The 17,918-nt window shown below is 44.7% G+C and overlaps 1 protein-coding gene across 2 annotated transcripts in view; it reads left to right on the top strand.

Moving 5' to 3' along the window:
* AKAP6 (A-kinase anchoring protein 6) overlaps positions 1-17,918 on the top strand; it is a 439,319-nt gene that overhangs the window by 109,140 nt on the left and 312,261 nt on the right. For both annotated transcript variants that reach the window (XR_012851289.1, XM_075843564.1), the window contains exon 4: positions 7-1,146. Coding sequence is in view for 1 of the 2 variants with exons in the window: in XM_075843564.1 (XP_075699679.1) it covers positions 7-1,146 (1,140 nt within the window). In the remaining variant the exon portion in view is untranslated. The remainder of the gene's footprint in view (positions 1-6; positions 1,147-17,918) is intronic.

The following is a 17,918-nucleotide window of genomic DNA, read 5'->3' as shown; positions in this document are numbered from 1 at the left end:
TTTCAGGATAGGCTGGATGCCCTCACTGAAGTGGATGGCTCTGGTCAGTTGACCATTAGATGCCCCCCAGATTATCTTTCTCTAGATTGTGGGATCACTGCCTTTGAATTATCAGACTACAGTCCGAGAGAGGAGGACACACCACCTCCTCCTGCAAAGCCCTTAGAAGATTGGACATACAACGCTATGCAACAGGAGTTTCCCGATCTGGTTAAGGGGCCAGGCCTGTTGACTGTGATTCCTGACAAAGACATCATCTTAAATGCTGAGATGGAACAAGATTTAGGACCTAAACAAATTGAGGGACCTGGACAGCAATCTTTCAAAATTTTCACTCCTATTGAAAGCACCACACCAAAAAGACCTCTTCAGGAGAGCAGTGACCATGGGGGAGATTCCCCCACTCGTCCTTCTTTACCAAAGAGGGGACTGTTTTTGAATGATGTGACTAACTGGACACCAAAAGACAGCCAATCATCCAATGAACCTAATTCTACTTTTCCAGTATGTCCCTCTTCCCCCAAAAAACAATTTGGTATTAGCCTGACTCCTACATACCCCACAGTCCCATCATTTCTTCAAAGCCAAGTAACTGAAGACGCTGTCTCAAAACAAAATATGGTGGCAAAAGAGGATTACAGTCAGGTGCACCAGGGACTAGATGGTAGAGAGTCACCCAGCAACTCTAATCGCTCGCACTGCAGCACACCCAATGAAAGTCAGAAAGACCAACAGGATGACACACTACTGAATTCACCACAGGAATTAGGGACAGACAGTTGGTATGGGTCAGATGAGTTCCTAGCATTACCTTCACACTTACACCAAGCAGACCTTCTTGCCTTGCGACTAGGTAGCCTTTCACAGCTCGTATCTCCAACTCCTGAAGATCCCGAACCACCACTAAGGGATGTAGAGGACTGGGAGATCAGTTCTGGCTCAGAGCTTGGGCCCAGCTCACCCCGCTGTATCTCTCCAAGTACTCCCAGTGAGATGGCCTTGTATTTAAATGGTAGTGGGCGGTCAACTCCACATCCCGGTGCTTCAGCAAACAGTGTACAACAGAACAGAGCAGCACTCATACAGAGGCTAATGTGGGATATACAGAGACAAGATAATGATCGGCATGTGTGGGAAAAAATTCAGGTAAGTCCACCAATGATGGAATTATATATGAGATTCTGCATTTTAAGTTTTCATACTGTTCATGGAACCTTATTAGCAGGATAATACCATAATAACAAGCTCATGCAATACAATGCAATAACTCACATTGCTCTTATTTAAAGTTAATTTTAACTTTACATTTTAAATTTTTATTTGTTCTTGTTAATTAGTACATTGTTTATTTTGTATTGTTACATCAGATTTTGTTACCTAGCTTAGTCATGGTTAAAGAGCTATATTTTCTAAGGGAAACAGCTCAAATTTGACCATTGACTTCATCAGAGGGAGCAACATCATGTTTAACCAGTGCTAAGAGAGTGGACAGGCGTTTGAAAATTTATATAGGGTTTGTATACATGGCCTTGCTATACTGGAAAAATATATAAAAAGAAAAAAAGAAACTAGAAAACCTATTACAAGAAAGATGTGAATGTGTGTGCACACAGATTCAACACCCTACAGACAGGTAGAGTTGTTATTGATCTCCTTGTTAGCATGTTGTTTAGACTCTTTCCTTTCCAGAGTGCATAGTTTAGAGAATACACTGGTCCTGGCCATGGTGGGACTTGGTGCGAACCACAAGTGTCAGTCACACAGAAACAGTCCATGCTCCTATTCCACCTTGTCTTCTTCTAGCAAGCTAATTTCTGCGGTTAAGTAGTTATTGCTCTCAGTAATCCCCTCTCCACCGAGCTCACAATTTATCCCAAAAGTTGTTTTATAATTTTTTTAAGCAAAACTTGGACTCTTCTGTCCAAACTTTCATGGCTCCCGTGCATGTGGCAGCCTTGTGCCACACAGCCAAGAACCAAATGGCAATCACAAGGGGTATTTGGCTACGCACCTTGTACGGGTGAAGCCTATAATTTCAATCTCCTACTTCTGTATAAGCCAATTAGCCAAAAAACGCATTGCAAAATGGTAACATTTCATATTAAAACCACATGCGGTATTACCACTCAGTACGCTACTGCCACATGGCCAGAATGTGTACAGGTATCCTCAGGCTGCTGGGGGAATTAATCTTTGTCAAATCAACTTGTACTTATGTTAATTAACAAAATTTAGAACATTATACAGAAATTCATCTTTAATCCAGGCAACTGATGACTACTTTTCCTGTTCACCTAGAAAAAAACATCTGACTAAAGGGATTGTTGGCTGTTAGGCATGCACATTCTGTGATTTATCACTCTGATCTGGTATTCAAAATTACAGAATATTAAAGTTTGGCTCTTTTTCAACTTTTTACTATCTAAATAGTCATGTGGTATGTCAATCAGCAAGAGTTAAATACCGAGTGTCGATCATGTGATTGGGCATGTTCCGTGAGCTCTCTCTCGTCTCTTCACCTATTGAAAGTATGGTGTTTGCTGCAGGTACGCGGTGAGGTTCGGCAGGACCCACCTTGCACAGGCAAGATTGTTGTGGGACTCTGGTGGCTGTTTGATGGGGCTGGAGGAGTATGCTAGAAGTGTATGCCAAGTAGGATACTACTTGCTTCCTTATTAACAGCGATGTTTGCTTAAGATTCCTAGGTGTTTTTTATGCTAATCTCATTGTACTGCATTCACTCATCACTCATTACTGCAGTGTGCTCTATTGCTACCGAGTTCCTCCATTGCTACAGAGTTCCTCCATTGCTACCGAGTTCCTCCATTGCTGCCGAGTTCCTCCATTGCTACTGAATTCCTCCACTGCTGCCGAGTTTCTCCATCGCTGCTGAGTCCCTCTATGGCTGCTGAGTTCCTCTATTGCTGCTGAGTTCCTCCATCGTTGCCGAGTTCCTCCATCGTTGCCGAATTCCTCTATGGCTGCTGAGTTCCTCTATGGCTGCTGAGTTCCTCTATGGACTGTAAAGTTACAGGCTTGCATGTTCAGTTGGATGGGATAAAACTCTATAGTTCCTCTATGGATGCTGTGGTCCTCCACGGCTGCCTAGGCCCCCCACTATTGCTGAGTTGGTGTTGAATTCCTCTATGGGCAGTGGTGTAACTATACGGGTCGCAGCGGTCACAATTGAAACCGGGCCCCCCGCACCACATCAATAAAAATGTACTATAGTAACTGGGGCCTTTGTAATAAACTAAACGGGCCCTCGTTACTATAGTAACTAACAATACTTACCCCCCATCTTTCCGGTGCGCAGCAGAGATCCTGACGTCACAGCAATGTGCGTAGCGCATGACGTCACAACGCTATGTGCTGCGCATTACATCCCAACCCTGGATGGAGTCAGGATCTCCGCTGCGGCTGGAGAGGTGGGTAAGTTTAATATCACTGTCTGCTGGAGCTGATGGGTCGGGGTCCAACTCCCGGGATCCCTGCCAATCAGCTGTTTTGAAGGGGGTGCAGCGTTCGTACTAGCTCTACTTCCCCTTCATTCCGGTTACTTTTTTACACACTGAATCGCTGACACGTTCACAGTGTGAGCAAGCAAGGGAAATGAAGGCGAAGCAGCACTTGTACGAGCACTGCACCCCCTTCAAAACAACTGATTCACGGGGGTCCCGGGAGTCGGAACCCGACCCATCAGCTGTTGATGGCCTATCCTGAGGATAGGCCATCAATGTTTAGGGACTGGACAACCCCTTTTACGCCTACCATGTGGTAGGCCAAGATGCAGGGCCCCAGAAGACAGTAATCTTATACTGTATAAGATTACTGTCTGCTGGAGCCTGCATCTAAGCCTACCTTAGGCTTAGATAGAGTGTCCAATAAACTATATCACACATGCACTTGGGCCCTGTATCTAAGCCTACCATATGTGTTAGGCTGTATTCACATCAGCGTTGCCCTTCCATTGAGGGGTTCCGTCTGAGGTTTCTGTCGGGTAATCACTCAACGGAACTAAAACCTCAGCTTCCGTTTCCTTCACCACTGATCTCCATGGTGACGGAAATGTTGCTAAAGGTTTCCGTTCATCACCATTGTGACAGGGTTTCATTGATCTTCACACAACCAATAGCACAGTCAACGCGCTATGGATTCCGTCAAAACAATGGAACCCTGTCACAACGGTGAAAAACGGAAACCTTTTCAAGGACTACTTCGATGACGGCTTTTTTTTTATTATCAATAAAATGGTTAATATGGGTTCTGTGGGTTTTTTTTATTTCAATAAACCTGTTTTTTCTATGTCTTTGTATTTTTTTAAAGCATTTTTTAAACGTTATTACTACTGCCTTATTAATACCAGCTGGCATTACCAAGGTGGGGCTTAGCCGGTGCAAAGGCTAACACTAACACCCATTATTACCCCGGTACCCACCGTCACTAGGGTTTCCGGGAAGAGCCGGGTACGATCCAGTACCCGACCACCTGTAGTGATGGCCGGGCACTGGGGCGGCCGCAGGCCGGTATTATTAGGCTGGGAAAGGCTAAACACAGTGGCCCTTCCCACCCTGATAATGCTAGGCTGCTGCTGCTGTGTTGTACCTGGCTGTTTATGAAAAATGGGGGGGACCCCATGTAATTTTTTTTAAAAATTAATAAATAAATGGATAGAACGATGTAGGGTTCCCCCATTTTTATATCCAGCCAGATACAACACAACACAGCAACAGCTTAGCATTACCAGGGTGGCAAGGGCCACTGTTTTTGGGCTTTCCCGGCCTAATAATATCAGCCTGCGGCCGTGCCAGTACCCGACCATCACTACTGGATCGTACCCGGCTCTTCCCAGTACCCCTGGTGGGGGTGGGTACTGGGGTAATAATGGGGGTTAGTGTTAGCCTCTTCATGTCTAACATTAAGCCTCACCTAAGTAATGGACGCTGTCAATCAGCCAGCGGCCATTACTAAGGTGGTAGTAATAGAGTTTAGAAAAATACAAAGACAGGAAAAATATTTTATTGAAATAAAAATCCCACACACCACCCTTTTATTGAGAATAAAAAAAAAACGCCATCATCGTAGTAGTCCTCGAATCCAAAGTAGTCCAACAACTGAACTTGTAAAAAAACACAAACACACAAAAATAATTAGTAACACATAAAAAAGCAAAACAATTAGCATTCTTACCTTTCCTGGGTCCAGCGCTGGAGCCACAATGTCAGCGAGCTGGGCCCTATATCTAATCCTATCATGTGTGAGGCTGTCTGCTGAGCCACTGTAGCTAATCCTATAATGTGTGATACTGTCTGCTGAGCTACTTTATCTAATCCCATCATGTGTGATGCTGTCTGCTGAGCCACTGTATCTAATCCTATCATGTGTGATAATGTCTGCTAAGCTACTGTATCTAATCCTATTCATAGCTATAGGGTCGTAGTGCTATAGATATGCTGCCTCCTATAGACACATATACATACACGCACACACATTTTTTGGGGGGTATATGTATTGGGGCTATTTCCCCTGACGTTTCAAGACATTAGTGACGCCCCTGGCAGCTAGTACTGAATCGTTGGGTCACTTAGGAGACCCAGCGATGCAGCTGAAAGCTGCGGGCCGTTGGCCATGAGAAGTTTGTGGGGCCAAGAAGAATCTTTGCATCGGGGCCCATGACTCTTTAGCTACGCCCCTGTCTATGGGTGCTGATCTCCTCCATTACTGTTGAGATACTCTACTGTTATTAAGGTCCTCCATAGCTGCTGAGCACCTCCATTGCTGCAGGTTCCTTCATTGCAGATGTGTTCCTCCATTGCTGCTGAGTTTCTCTATGGCTGCTGAGTTCCGATGTGTCGGTAATTCGCAATAGAATTGATGAGGTTGAGGACAGAATTTCCCTCCTGGAGGACTCTATTGTCGTACTATCAACGGAGGTTACGGAACTTAAACAAGTTGTCAAACTCCAACAAAATAAGCTTACCGATTTCGAGGATAGAGCTAGGAGATACAATCTGAAATTTGTGGGATTCCCCGAAAGGGTGGAAAACAAAGACTGTGAAAAATGTATGCAGGAATGAATTCTGGAACAGATAGGACCAGAGTCTCTTCATAATTTTTTTTGTTTAGAACGAGCCCACCGGCTCAAGGTCAAATCTAGATCAGCGGGTGCTTCCTCTATGCCTATATTGTTCAAATTATTATGTTATCTGGATCGGGATTCGATTATGCGGGAAGAGAGGAAAAAGGGAAATTTGTTTTTTAATGAGGCCCGGATTTCTATCTATCCTGACTTCTCTATGGTAACAAATAAACTCAGGCTAAGCTTTCTTGAGGCCAAAAAGAGATTGCTCAAGGCAAATATTCAATATTTGCTTATATGTCCAGCAAAATTAAAAATCTCCCACAAAGGAACTATGATTTTTCAATCAGCAATGGAGGCAGATCACTGGCTGGACTCTAAAGGGTTCTAAATATAAATCCGTAGTTTACTATGACTATGGGCACTTAGTGGGGGGCAAGCAGCAATGGCCGAACTTTAAATTTTTTTCTTTTTTGTGTTTCTTACCATTATTATTGGCATACTGGGTCCCCTAGTGGTGTCCTAATTTATCTACCTTTGTTTGCAGGAGGGAGAGGTGGTAGGTGAGGAGTTTTCTGGTGCACTGGTAGTTGGTGCATTAGCGAACTATGTGTGGGGTCTTGGGGGATGGTGTCGGTGGGCGGGGGAGACAGAGAGAGTATCTTTCTTCTTTTTTTTTTTCCTCTGTTGTCCATTTATAAAGAAGAACCATGCTAAAAATAGTGTCATGAAACATTAGGGGGGCCGCTGCAAGACTAAAGAAGTGCGCTATCTTTAATTTAATTACCTCCCCACCATTATATGTCTTCTGGAGACCCATTTGGTCAAAGATAAAATTAGCAGCTTTCAGAGAGGCTGAATAGCCCAATCTTACCATTCAATATACACGTCTTTTTCCAGGGGAGTTTCCATATTAATACATAGGAAAGTAGACGCTGAGATTTATGACACCCATATCGATACAGAAGGAAGGTATATCATCCTTTACGGATGTTTTGATGGAGTAACCTGTGTTCTTGCAGCGGTATACACCCCTCCTTTTTTGTCATGTGTGATGAAGGTGGTCTCGCAATATTTGATATCGAAACCAAAATACCCCTTCTTAATAACTGGAGATTTCAATGAAGTGATGGATGCAGAGTTGGACCTATTCAGGAAAAATCCAATAATATCACATAGGTCAGCAACTAAGTTAATAGGTTTAACATTGGGCTGGCTTGATATATGGTGGATGAGGATGCTCCATGCTAAGAAATGTTCATGCTTTACAATTTCTAGGTTACCTTCATTATTAATAATAATAATAATAATAATAATAATCTTTATTTATATAGTGCCAACATATTCCACAGCACTTTACAATTCAGGGGGTACATTGTACAGACAATATCATACATTACATATTGACAAAATTAATGGAACAAAACTAAACATGAACTGGAGCCCAGAACTGAACTGCATGTTCTAGATGAGGCCTCACTAATGCTTTGTAAAGTGGCAATATTATGTCCTTGCCCGTGAGCCCATGCCTCTTTTAATACACGACAATATCCTGCTGGCCTTTGAAGCAGCTGATTGACACTGCATGCTGTTATTTAGTTTATGATTTACAAGTACACCCAGATCCTTCTCAACAAGTGAATCCCGCAGTGTAGCTCCCCCTAGGACAGGTTGTTGGTACCCAGATGCATAACTTTACATTTATCTACATTAAACTTAATTTGCCAACTGGATGCCCAAACACTTCGTTTGTTTAAATCCGCTTGCAATTCACAAACATCTTTCATAGACTGAACTATATTACATAGCTTGGTGTCATCTGCAAAAATAAAAATAGTGCTATTAATCCTATCGTCTATATCATTAATAAATAAGTTGCATAATAGTGGTCCCAGCACTGAACCCTGGGGTACACCACTTATTACCGGGGACCATTCAGAGTAGGAATCATTTACCACAACTCTCTGGATACGGTCCTTGAGCCAATTCTCAATCCAATAACAAACTATGTTTTCTAAACCTATAGTCCTTAATTTACCCATTAGACGTCTATGAGGGACAGTGTCAAATGCCTTTGCAAAGTCCAAAAACACTATATCCACAGTGGCCCCTCTGTCTAGGCTTCTGCTCACCTCTTCATAAAAACAGATCAGGTTAGTTTGACAACTTCTGTCCTTAGTAAAACTGTTCTGGCTGTCACTTATAAAACTATTTTTTGTCACGTAATCCTGTATATAGTCCCTCAATAGCCCCTCAAACATTTTCTCCACGATGGATGTTAAGCTTACTGGTCTATAATTACCCGGGGAAGACCTAGAGCCCTTTTTAAAATTAGGCACCACATTTGACCTGCGCCAGTCCCTTGGCACTATACCAGTCACTAGAGAATCTCTGAATATTATGAAAAGGGGGACAGAAATAACTGAACTAAGCTCTTTAAGAATTCTAGGGTGTATCCCATCTGGTCATGGGGCCTTGTGCACATTTATTTTATTTAATTTAGCTTGGACCATATCTACATTCATCCAATTCAGTATATCAACTGATATATTAACAGCACTGGCATCGGCTACATGAGCTGCTCTTTCTTCTGTTGTATATACAGAGCTAAAGAACCCATTTAGTAACTCTGCCTTCTCCTGATCCCCTGTGACCAACTCCCCATTACCACTATCAAGGGGTCCTTGGCTTTTTTGCATTTATATACTTGAAGATTTTTTGGGGATTTGTTTTACTATCCTTGGCCACCTGCCTTTCATTTTGTATTTTTGCTAATTTTATAAAATTTTTACAGATTTTATTAAGCTCTTTATATTTTACAAAGGCTACAGATGTACCCTCAGATTTGTATTTTTTAAATGCCCTTTTTATTGTCATGCATTGCACCTTTCACAGAAGGTGTAAGCCATGTGGGATTTAATTTTAGTCGTTTATACTTGTTACCTATAAGAATAAATGTTGCACTATAATGTAAGTTATTATTTTTCTATTTGGTCCGTACATATGGGGGCATTAAACTGTGTATGGGAGGGAGGGGGCATTATACTGTGTATGGGAGCGAGGGGGGGCATTATACTATGTATGGGAGGGAGGGGGGCATTATACTGTGGGGGCAGCTATGGGGAGCATTATGCTGTGTGGGGTAGTTATGGGGAGTATTATGCTGTGTGGGGCAGCTATGGGGGGCATTATACTGTGTGGGGGAAGCTATGGGGGCATTATACTGTGTGGGGGAAGCTATGGCGGGGCATTATACTGTGTGGGGCAGCAATGGGGGTATTATACTGTGGGAGCAGCTATGGGTGGCATTATACTGTGTGGGGCAGCTATGGCTGACATTATACTGTGTGGGGGAAGATATGGGGGCCATTATACTGTGTGGGGCAGCTATGAGGGGCATTATTCCGTGGGGGCAGCTATGATGGGCATTATACTGTGGGGGCAGCTATGAGGGGCATTATACTGTAGGAGGAGCTGATATGGGGGCATTATACTGAGTGGGGGCAGCTATGGGGGGCATTATACAGTGTAGGGGCAGCTATGGGGAGCATTTATATATATTAACAGACCACTGCATTCCTTTAGCTAGCAAACCCGTGTAACAGGTTTTCTATACTACTATAAGTTATACCAGGATAAATTAATCCCTATTCTAGTGGAAACAGCTAATTTTTCCTATGTTAGAGGTAGGCTTCCCGAATCTATGGAGGCCACAGAAGTTATTGTGATCCCTAAGAAAGATAAGGACCCTCACCGGCCGGAATCGTACCGGCCCTTTTTACTGTTGAATACTGACGCCAAGCTGTTGGCCAAGGTTCAGGCCGTTAGACTGATGAAGGTAATGAATAGTATAATTCACCCAGACCAGACTGGGTTTATTCTGGGCAGGGTTATGATAAAGAATGTCCGCTGAGTCTTTGCTAATTTACAATACGGGAAAGTGTACGCTAAGGAGGGTGCTATCCTCTCAATCGATGCTATGAAAGCTTTCAATACAGCCGAATGGCGTTTTCTTTTCAGGATTTTGGGTTGTTTTGGTATCGGGGAAATATTCATAAATTGGATTAAATCACTGTATAGGCAACCACAGGCCAGAGCATGAATGGTCCGAAATAAGCTTACTTTAACTTAGAAAGGGGAGTGTGGCCGGATTGTCCTCTATCCCCTCTCTTATTTACTTTAGTAATTGAGGTTTTGGCAATGCAGATAAGAACCTCTGAGAATATAGTGGATTTTCAAATGTGTAATAAGGTTGATAAAATCTCGTTATACGCAGACGATGTTCCTCTGTTTATAGGGTCGACCATGTAATTCAGTTATACCAAAAGTTCATTGAGCGGGCTGGCCTTCAAATTAATTGTCAATAATCTAGTTATCTTGTTAAATATCTCGGCTGAGGTTAACCCCGATCAGATTTCCTACTTGAACTCTTTTGAGGTGTTTGAATATTTAGGCGTAAAAATTTCTAGGGACCCCGCTGACTACATTACACTGAATACAATTCCTCTATTTACATTTTTGAGGCGGAAAGTTAAAGCATAGAATAAGTTACCATTGACCAGAGCTGCAAAAATTGCACTTATCAAAATGTGTTTTTTACCTAAAATATTACATTTTTTCTCCAACTGTCTGATTTAGTTACTGGGATTTTGTTTTAAAAAAAAAAAACCTCTAGGAGCTATCTCTAATGACCTAATTTCAAACGGGAAAATAAAAATCGCATTAAATACTCTAGTCTTACCTTACCGGTGACCAAAGGGGGCTTTGCCCTTCCTTGATTGGATGAAGTACTTTTTAGCTTCTCAGTTATAACAGTTCTGCGACTGGGAGGGCTTGGAGGCTAATAGATTTTTGTTGAAAACACTAGGGGACAAATGATGTAATATATTTGAATCTCTAGAAGCCGGGGTTCAGAATTCCCCTGATTTGGGACTTGAGCATATTTATGATAACCAGCAGTGGGATGCAGTCAAGTGCATTGAAAAAAATAATACTTTTATTTAAGTCACTCCTCTATGGGACAACAGGAAAATTGGTGAGTTGGATGGCCTCCCAGACTCTTTGTTTTGGGAAAAAGCATCACATCACAAGGATATCACACTTATTTAATAATGCACAACTGAAAACATTTACTGAACTGCAGAGACTGTACAAGGTCCCTGATTATGGTCTGTTTAGATAATTTCTAATTAAATATGTATTTTTGTCCATTAAATATAAATCACGGTTTGTTCTTACACCTTTTCATTCATCAATAGAATGTTTAAAAAGTAAGAAAGGACTTTTCTCCTCACTATATAAAAAATTCCTTTTAGGGGATGAAGGAAACCATATTAAATCACAAAGAAAATGGGATAAGGATCTTGGGATTAGGATCGATTGGGGGTTAGTTTATAAACATATCGGAGAAGCATCATTAAATCACGATCACCGATTTATTTGTTTTATGATCAATCATAGACTTTATTATACACCAAAGCTCTTAAAGGTTATGGGATTAAGGAGTAATAATAATTTTCAGAAATGTGCTATACATGAAGCGGATCTCATCCCCTTGTTGTGGCGTTGTCCCAAGCTACATAGATACTGGAGTGGAGTAGCAGCATCTATTTCTAAATTAATTCGGAAAGTGGTTCCAATCGATCCAATGCTATTTATTTTTGGCATTCTTTTGAAAGAATGTGGTTGTAGAAAACTAATTAGAAATATTTTGTTTCTGGCAAGATTGGTTATCATTTATAAATGGATCTCAATATATTTCCCACGGGAAGTAGAATGGCACCATAAGGCGAATAGAGTGATGCTTTTAGAAAGATCATATTACTTGATGCAAAGTGTAACGTCTAGGAAAAAAAGAGAGGGTTGGATCCAGCGTGATTTGTAGATAAAATGGAACCTGGTTCCAAGTTTAATTGGGTCGAGTTAAAACAGGATCAAAAAAGGAAAATGAAGACCTGGAGTGTAGGGAGAGGTATTGTAGGTGTGGCTCCTGTTTTAACTCGACCCAATTAAACTTGGAACCAGGTTCCATTTTATCTACAAATCACGCTGGATCCAACCCTCTCTTTTTTTGTTATCCACTCATCGTGTGCCGACACGAGGATCCGTGCATTTGTGCAAGTCTTCATCCAAGGTGAGCTGGAGGTTTCCCTCTAACCATTATCCACTGTAACGTCTAAGGCCGGGGGTCGTCATCCTGACTTACCTCTTGACGATCCCGGCACTGTCTTCCGGGTCCTCATACTGATTCCCGCAGGGCGTGCGCGCCCGAGCGTGCACGGCCTTAAAGGGCCAGTACACGTCCAGCTGTCACCTATCAATTATCAGCCCAAATGGCTGCTGGACTATAATTAGGGGCTCTGCCCACTGGTTCCTTGCCTGAGCGTTGTTGTATACCCTAGTTTGTCTTGCTAAAGGTCTCACAGTGTTTTCCAGTTCCCAGTGTTACCCGTTCCTGCTGCCTGTACCCTGTATCCCGTGCTATCGTACCTGCTGTGAAAGTCAAGTCGTGTCTTCCCGCTGCATCCGCGGCGTCACCTGCTGTGAAAGTCAAGTCGTGTCTTCCCGCTGCATCTGCAGTGTTACCTGCTGTGAAAGTCAAGTCGTGCTCCTGCCACTGTCTACAATGCCTCAGGTACCCGTTCAGAACTATAGACATTGTTTTTTACCTTGTTGGCCAGCTGCTACCCCGCTACGCGGTATGGCCCAGTGGGTCCACACCCCTCGCCGTGACAGTACGCTCAGTTCATGGACCCCGCTGGCCAAGTCAAGAGCCTGTCATCCTCCCAAGCCATGCAGGCGGACCTGCAGGATCTGCAAGCACGACAGGATCATCTCCTTGTGGCAGTAGACTCTATGGCACAGCATCTAGGTGCGCTAGTTACTTCCGTCACCACTTCAATTCAAGCTCCTCCGATCGACCCTTCTGCTACACCTCCTGGCAGCCCCAGTTCGGACTCTCGGTTCTTGCTGCCATTGCCACCTCGGTCTCATGAAGACACAAGTTCGTGCAGGGGGTTTCTGAATCAATGCCAAATCCATTTCACTCTGCACGCCCGAGCATTTCCTTCGGACGGAACCAGGATCGCCTTCATTATATCCCTACTCGCCAGCAAGGCCCTGGCGTGGGCGAATCCAATTTGGGAGCGACAGGGACCCGAGACTTCCAGGGGTTTGTGCGGTTGTTCCATTCCGTATTTGAGGAGCCTGGACGAGCCTCATTGGCAGCCACTGTTATCTTTAACCTGTGTCAGGAGGACGCCTTCGTGGGCGAATACACCATCCAGTTCCGGACTCTGGCAGGAGAATTGTCCTGGAACAATGAGGACTTGGTAGCATCCTTCTGGCATGGCCTAGCGCCTGAGATCAAAGACGAACTGGCTGCTCGAGATCTTCCAGCTGCCCTAGATGACCTGATTCTACTGGCTACCCGTGTGGACATAAGGCTCAGAGAGAGATCCCAAGAGATTCTACAGGGGAAACGGCTTCCTAGACTGGCGCCCAACTTCCAGCAACCCCTCTTGCCTTGTTCTTCTGCTGCGCCCGAGGTTCCGATGCATGTGGATCGGCCTAAACTATCTGTTCAAGAAAAACAGCGCAGGCGCACCTTTGGACTCTGCCTATATTTCGGCCTCGCTGGCCATGACGTGCGTTTGTGTTCCCAGAGGCTTAAGAAACCCCAATGCCTGGGATTGGTTGGAGAGACAACCCTGGGAGCTACTGCACTTCATAGAGAACTCTCTTCCAAGCTGTTTATTCCTGTGACCATCGTCGCTGGCGAGAGACCTCATCCAGTCTCTGCCTACCTGGACTCTGGCTCCGCAGCCAATTTCATCTGTCAAGACCTTGTGGATCTTCTTCAGTTGCCCACTGTTTTGCTGGAGAGACCGTTGATTGTTGCCTCGGTAGATGGACTGCCTTTGCCTGACCCAGTATTGTCTGTGACCAACACTTTTATACTCCAAGTGGGAGCTCTTCATTCTGAGCTCATCTCCCTGTATGTCCTGTCCAAGGCCGTCAACCCCGTGCTGCTGGGTTTGCCTTGGCTCCTTCTTCACGCCCCAGTCCTGGATTGGAACTCCGGAGAGGTTCTCCAGTGGGGTCCCAAGTGTCTAAACCGCTGTCTTGGTCATGTCTATCCATCGCAGCCTTCTCTGCATCAGTCATTGGCAGGGTTGCCTCCTTGTTACTCAGAGTTCGCTGATGGCTTAGACAAAAAGGAGGCAGAGATATTGCCACCACATCGAGAATACGATTGTCCTATCGACTTGGTTCCTGATTCGGCCCCTCTTCGCGGTAGAGTATACCGTCTCTCCTTGCCAGAGACCCAGTCTATGTCGGCCTACATTAAAGAGAATCTGGAGAGGGGCTTCATACGAAAGTCTTCATCTCCGGCCGGAGCCGGGTTTTTCTTTGTCAAAAAGAAGGATGGATACCTTCGACCCTGCATTGACTACCGAGGCCTCAATCAGATCACGGTGAAGAACAGGTACCCTTTGCTGTTGATTTCAGAGCTCTTTGATCGTATACGGGGGCGAAATTTTTTTCCAAGCTTGACCTGCGGGGGGCTTACAATCTAATCCGGATCCGTCAGGGTGACGAGTGGAAGACTGCATTTAACACACGTGATGGACACTACGAATATTTGGTCATGCCCTTCGGCCTGTGTAACGCTCCCGCAGTATTTCAAGAATTTGTGAATGATATTTTTCGTCATCTCCTCTATGTCTGTGTTGTGGTGTATTTCGATGATATCTTGATTTTTTTCCCCAAATCTTGTGACTCATCAGGGCCATGTCCGCCAGGTGTTGCTTAGATTAAGGGAGAATCATCTTTACGCCAAGTTGGAGAAGAGCGTGTTCCAAGAGAAGTCTCTTCCCTTCCTGGGCTATATCATCTCTGATCAAGGTCTCAAGATGGACCCTGAAAAGGTCAAGGCTGTCCTGGAGTGGCCACGTCCCCAAGGCTTAAGGGCCATGCAACAATTCCTGGGATTCGCCAACTTCTACAGACTATTCATTCCCAACTTCTCTTCTCTGACAGCTCCCTTCTCCACCCTCACTAAGAAGGGTTTTAATGCCAAGGTATGGACTCCAGAGGCGGAAATCGCATTTGAAACCTTAAAAAAGGCCTTCACGTCTGCTTCTATACTTCACCACCCTGATGTATCCTTACAGTTTTCATTGGAGGTGGACGCCTCCTCTGTTGGTGCCGGTGCACTACTGTTCCAGAGAGGTTCGAAAGGCAAGACGATGGTATGTGGTTACTACTCCAAGCTGTTTTCGTCTGCAGAGCGCAACTACTCGATTGGAGATCGGGAGTTACTGGCCATCAAGCTGGCCCTGCAGGAGTGGAGACACCTACTGGAGGGCGCAGCTCATCCTATCCTGGTCTTCACGGACCACAAGAATTTGACCTACCTACCTACGGCTCAACGGCTGAATCCTCGTCAAGCCAGGTGGTCATTGTTTTTTGCACGGTTCCGGTTCGAACTCCACTACCGACCTGCCGACAAGAATGTGAGGGCCGATGCCTTGTGTATGTTGTTTGAGACAGAGGACACTGTGGAGTCCCCACAGAATATTATCGATCCTTCCTACATCTACTCTGTTAACCCCCTGCAGGTTAGAGACATTCCTCCAGGAAAAACTTTTGTACGGCTGGCAGACAGAAGAGGAATCCTTCGCTGGGGTCACAGTTCCAAGCTGGCAGGTCACGGGGGTGCCCGTAAGAACCGAGACCTAATTGCCCGTCAGTTCTGGTGGCCCACGCTGCCCAAAGACGTCTTGGACTTTGTATCCTCCTGTACGGTGTGTGCAGCAAGCAAAGTTGCCCACTCCAGACCAGCCGGTTTGCTCCAACCACTGCCCGTGCCCAATGCCCCCTGGCGGCATATTGCTATGGACTTCATCACGGATCTGCCTCTCTCTGCGGGATGCAGTGTGATCTGGGTGGTGGTGGATCATTTTTCTAAAATGGCTCATTTTGTTCCTCTGACTGGCCTGCCTTCTGCCACTCGACTGGCTGATCTCTTCATGCAACACATCTACCGTCTGCACGGAATACCCCTGCATATTGTCTCGGATCGAGGGGTCCAGTTCACCTCAAAGTTCTGGAGAGCACTCTGCGGCCTACTTAATGTAAAGTTGGATTTCTCCTCAGCTTACCACCCTCAGTCCAATGGACAAGTGGAGAGGATTAACCAAATTATGGAGAACTATCTGCGGCACTTTGTCTCTAGACGACACAATGACTGTGTTCAGCTGTCTTCATAGTCTACGGTCAACATCCTCGAATACCCCTGCCCGGCGCTACTATGTCTCAGGTGCCTGCAGCCGACTCTACCTTCAGGAACTTTCAGCAGATATGGCAGCAGACACGATCTTCTATTCTGCTGGCGGTGGATCGAATGAAGAGAAAGGCAGACACTAGAAGACGAGAACCTCCCCAGTTTCTTCCAGGTACAAAGGTCTGGCTGTCTTCCAGGAATATCCGCCTGAGGGTGCCATCCTAAAAGTTTGCCCCCAGGTTCCTTGGACCCTTCGAGGTTCTGCTACACATCAATCCTGTGTTTTACAAGCTTCGACTGCCTCCTACCCTCAAGATTCCTAATTCCTATTTCCCGCTCTGGTCCCAAGAAGAGGGGGCGTAAGGGGGGGATACTGTAACGTTTAGGGCCGGGGGTCGTCGTCCTGACTTACCTCTTGACGATCCCGGCCAAGGACACCCCTCTTCACGGCGTCAGCTCCCTCCAGGGAGACGCCGGCACTGTTTTCCGTGTCCTCGTACTGATTCCCGCAGGGCGCGCGGGCCAGCGCGTGCACGGCCTTATAGGGCCAGTACACGTCCAGCTGTCACCTATCAATTATCAGCCCAAATGGCTGCTGGACTATAATTAGGGGCTCTGCACACTGGTTCATTGCCTGAGCGTTGTTGTATACCCTAGTTTGTCTTGCTAAAGGTCTCACAGTGTTTTCCAGTTCCCAGTGTTACCCGTTCCTGCTGCCTGTACCCTATATCCCGTGCTATCGTACCTGCTGTGAAAGTCAAGTCGTGTCTTCCCGCTGCATCCACGGCGTCACCTGCTGTGAAAGTCAAGTCGTGTCTTCCTGCTGCATCCGCGGCGTCACCTGCTGCCTGCCACTGTCTACATTGCCTCAGGTACCCGTTCAGAACTATAGACATTGTTTTGTACCTTGTTGGCCAGCTGCTACCCCGCTACGTGGTACGGCCCAGTGGGTCCACACCCTGCGCCGTGACACAAAGTAAAGAGAAAGGGGACATTTTTACTTTATAAGATCTGGAACAGATGGATAATGGAACTATCCCCAAAACATAAAAAGACCTTAGGCCTGGTTTAAAATGTGTTAGTCGTTGTTTGAAGAGTAATTTTTTTGTCTTTTTTATTCTTATTATTTTTTAATTTTTTATTAATTTTTTTTTTCTTTCCCTCTCCTCATGCGATATTTTCCAGGGTTTTAGGGGATGACCGTTGATTTTCCAGCATTGACTTTTGGGATAGTGTTTGTACTACATAGTATATTGTTTAATGTTAACTCTGAACATTTTCTTAGTTTTTTTGTTATGTAGTATAGAATATTTTGTTATATAAATCAACAAAAATAAAAAATTACATTATAAAAAAACAACAAATGCATGCGGTATTGACGCGCAGTATGCTACTGCCATAGGGTCAGAATGTGTACAGACATCCTCAGGCTGCTGGGGGAATTAATCTGTCAAATTAACTTGTACTTATGTTAATTAACAAAATATAGAACATTATACAGAAACCCACCTCAACTGATGACTACTTTTCCTGTTCACCTACAAAAAAAAA

This window comes from Rhinoderma darwinii, chromosome 12 (assembly GCF_050947455.1).
Source record: "Rhinoderma darwinii isolate aRhiDar2 chromosome 12, aRhiDar2.hap1, whole genome shotgun sequence".
NCBI lineage: Eukaryota > Metazoa > Chordata > Amphibia > Anura > Rhinodermatidae > Rhinoderma > Rhinoderma darwinii.
This window is presented reverse-complemented; position numbering and strand designations above follow the sequence as displayed.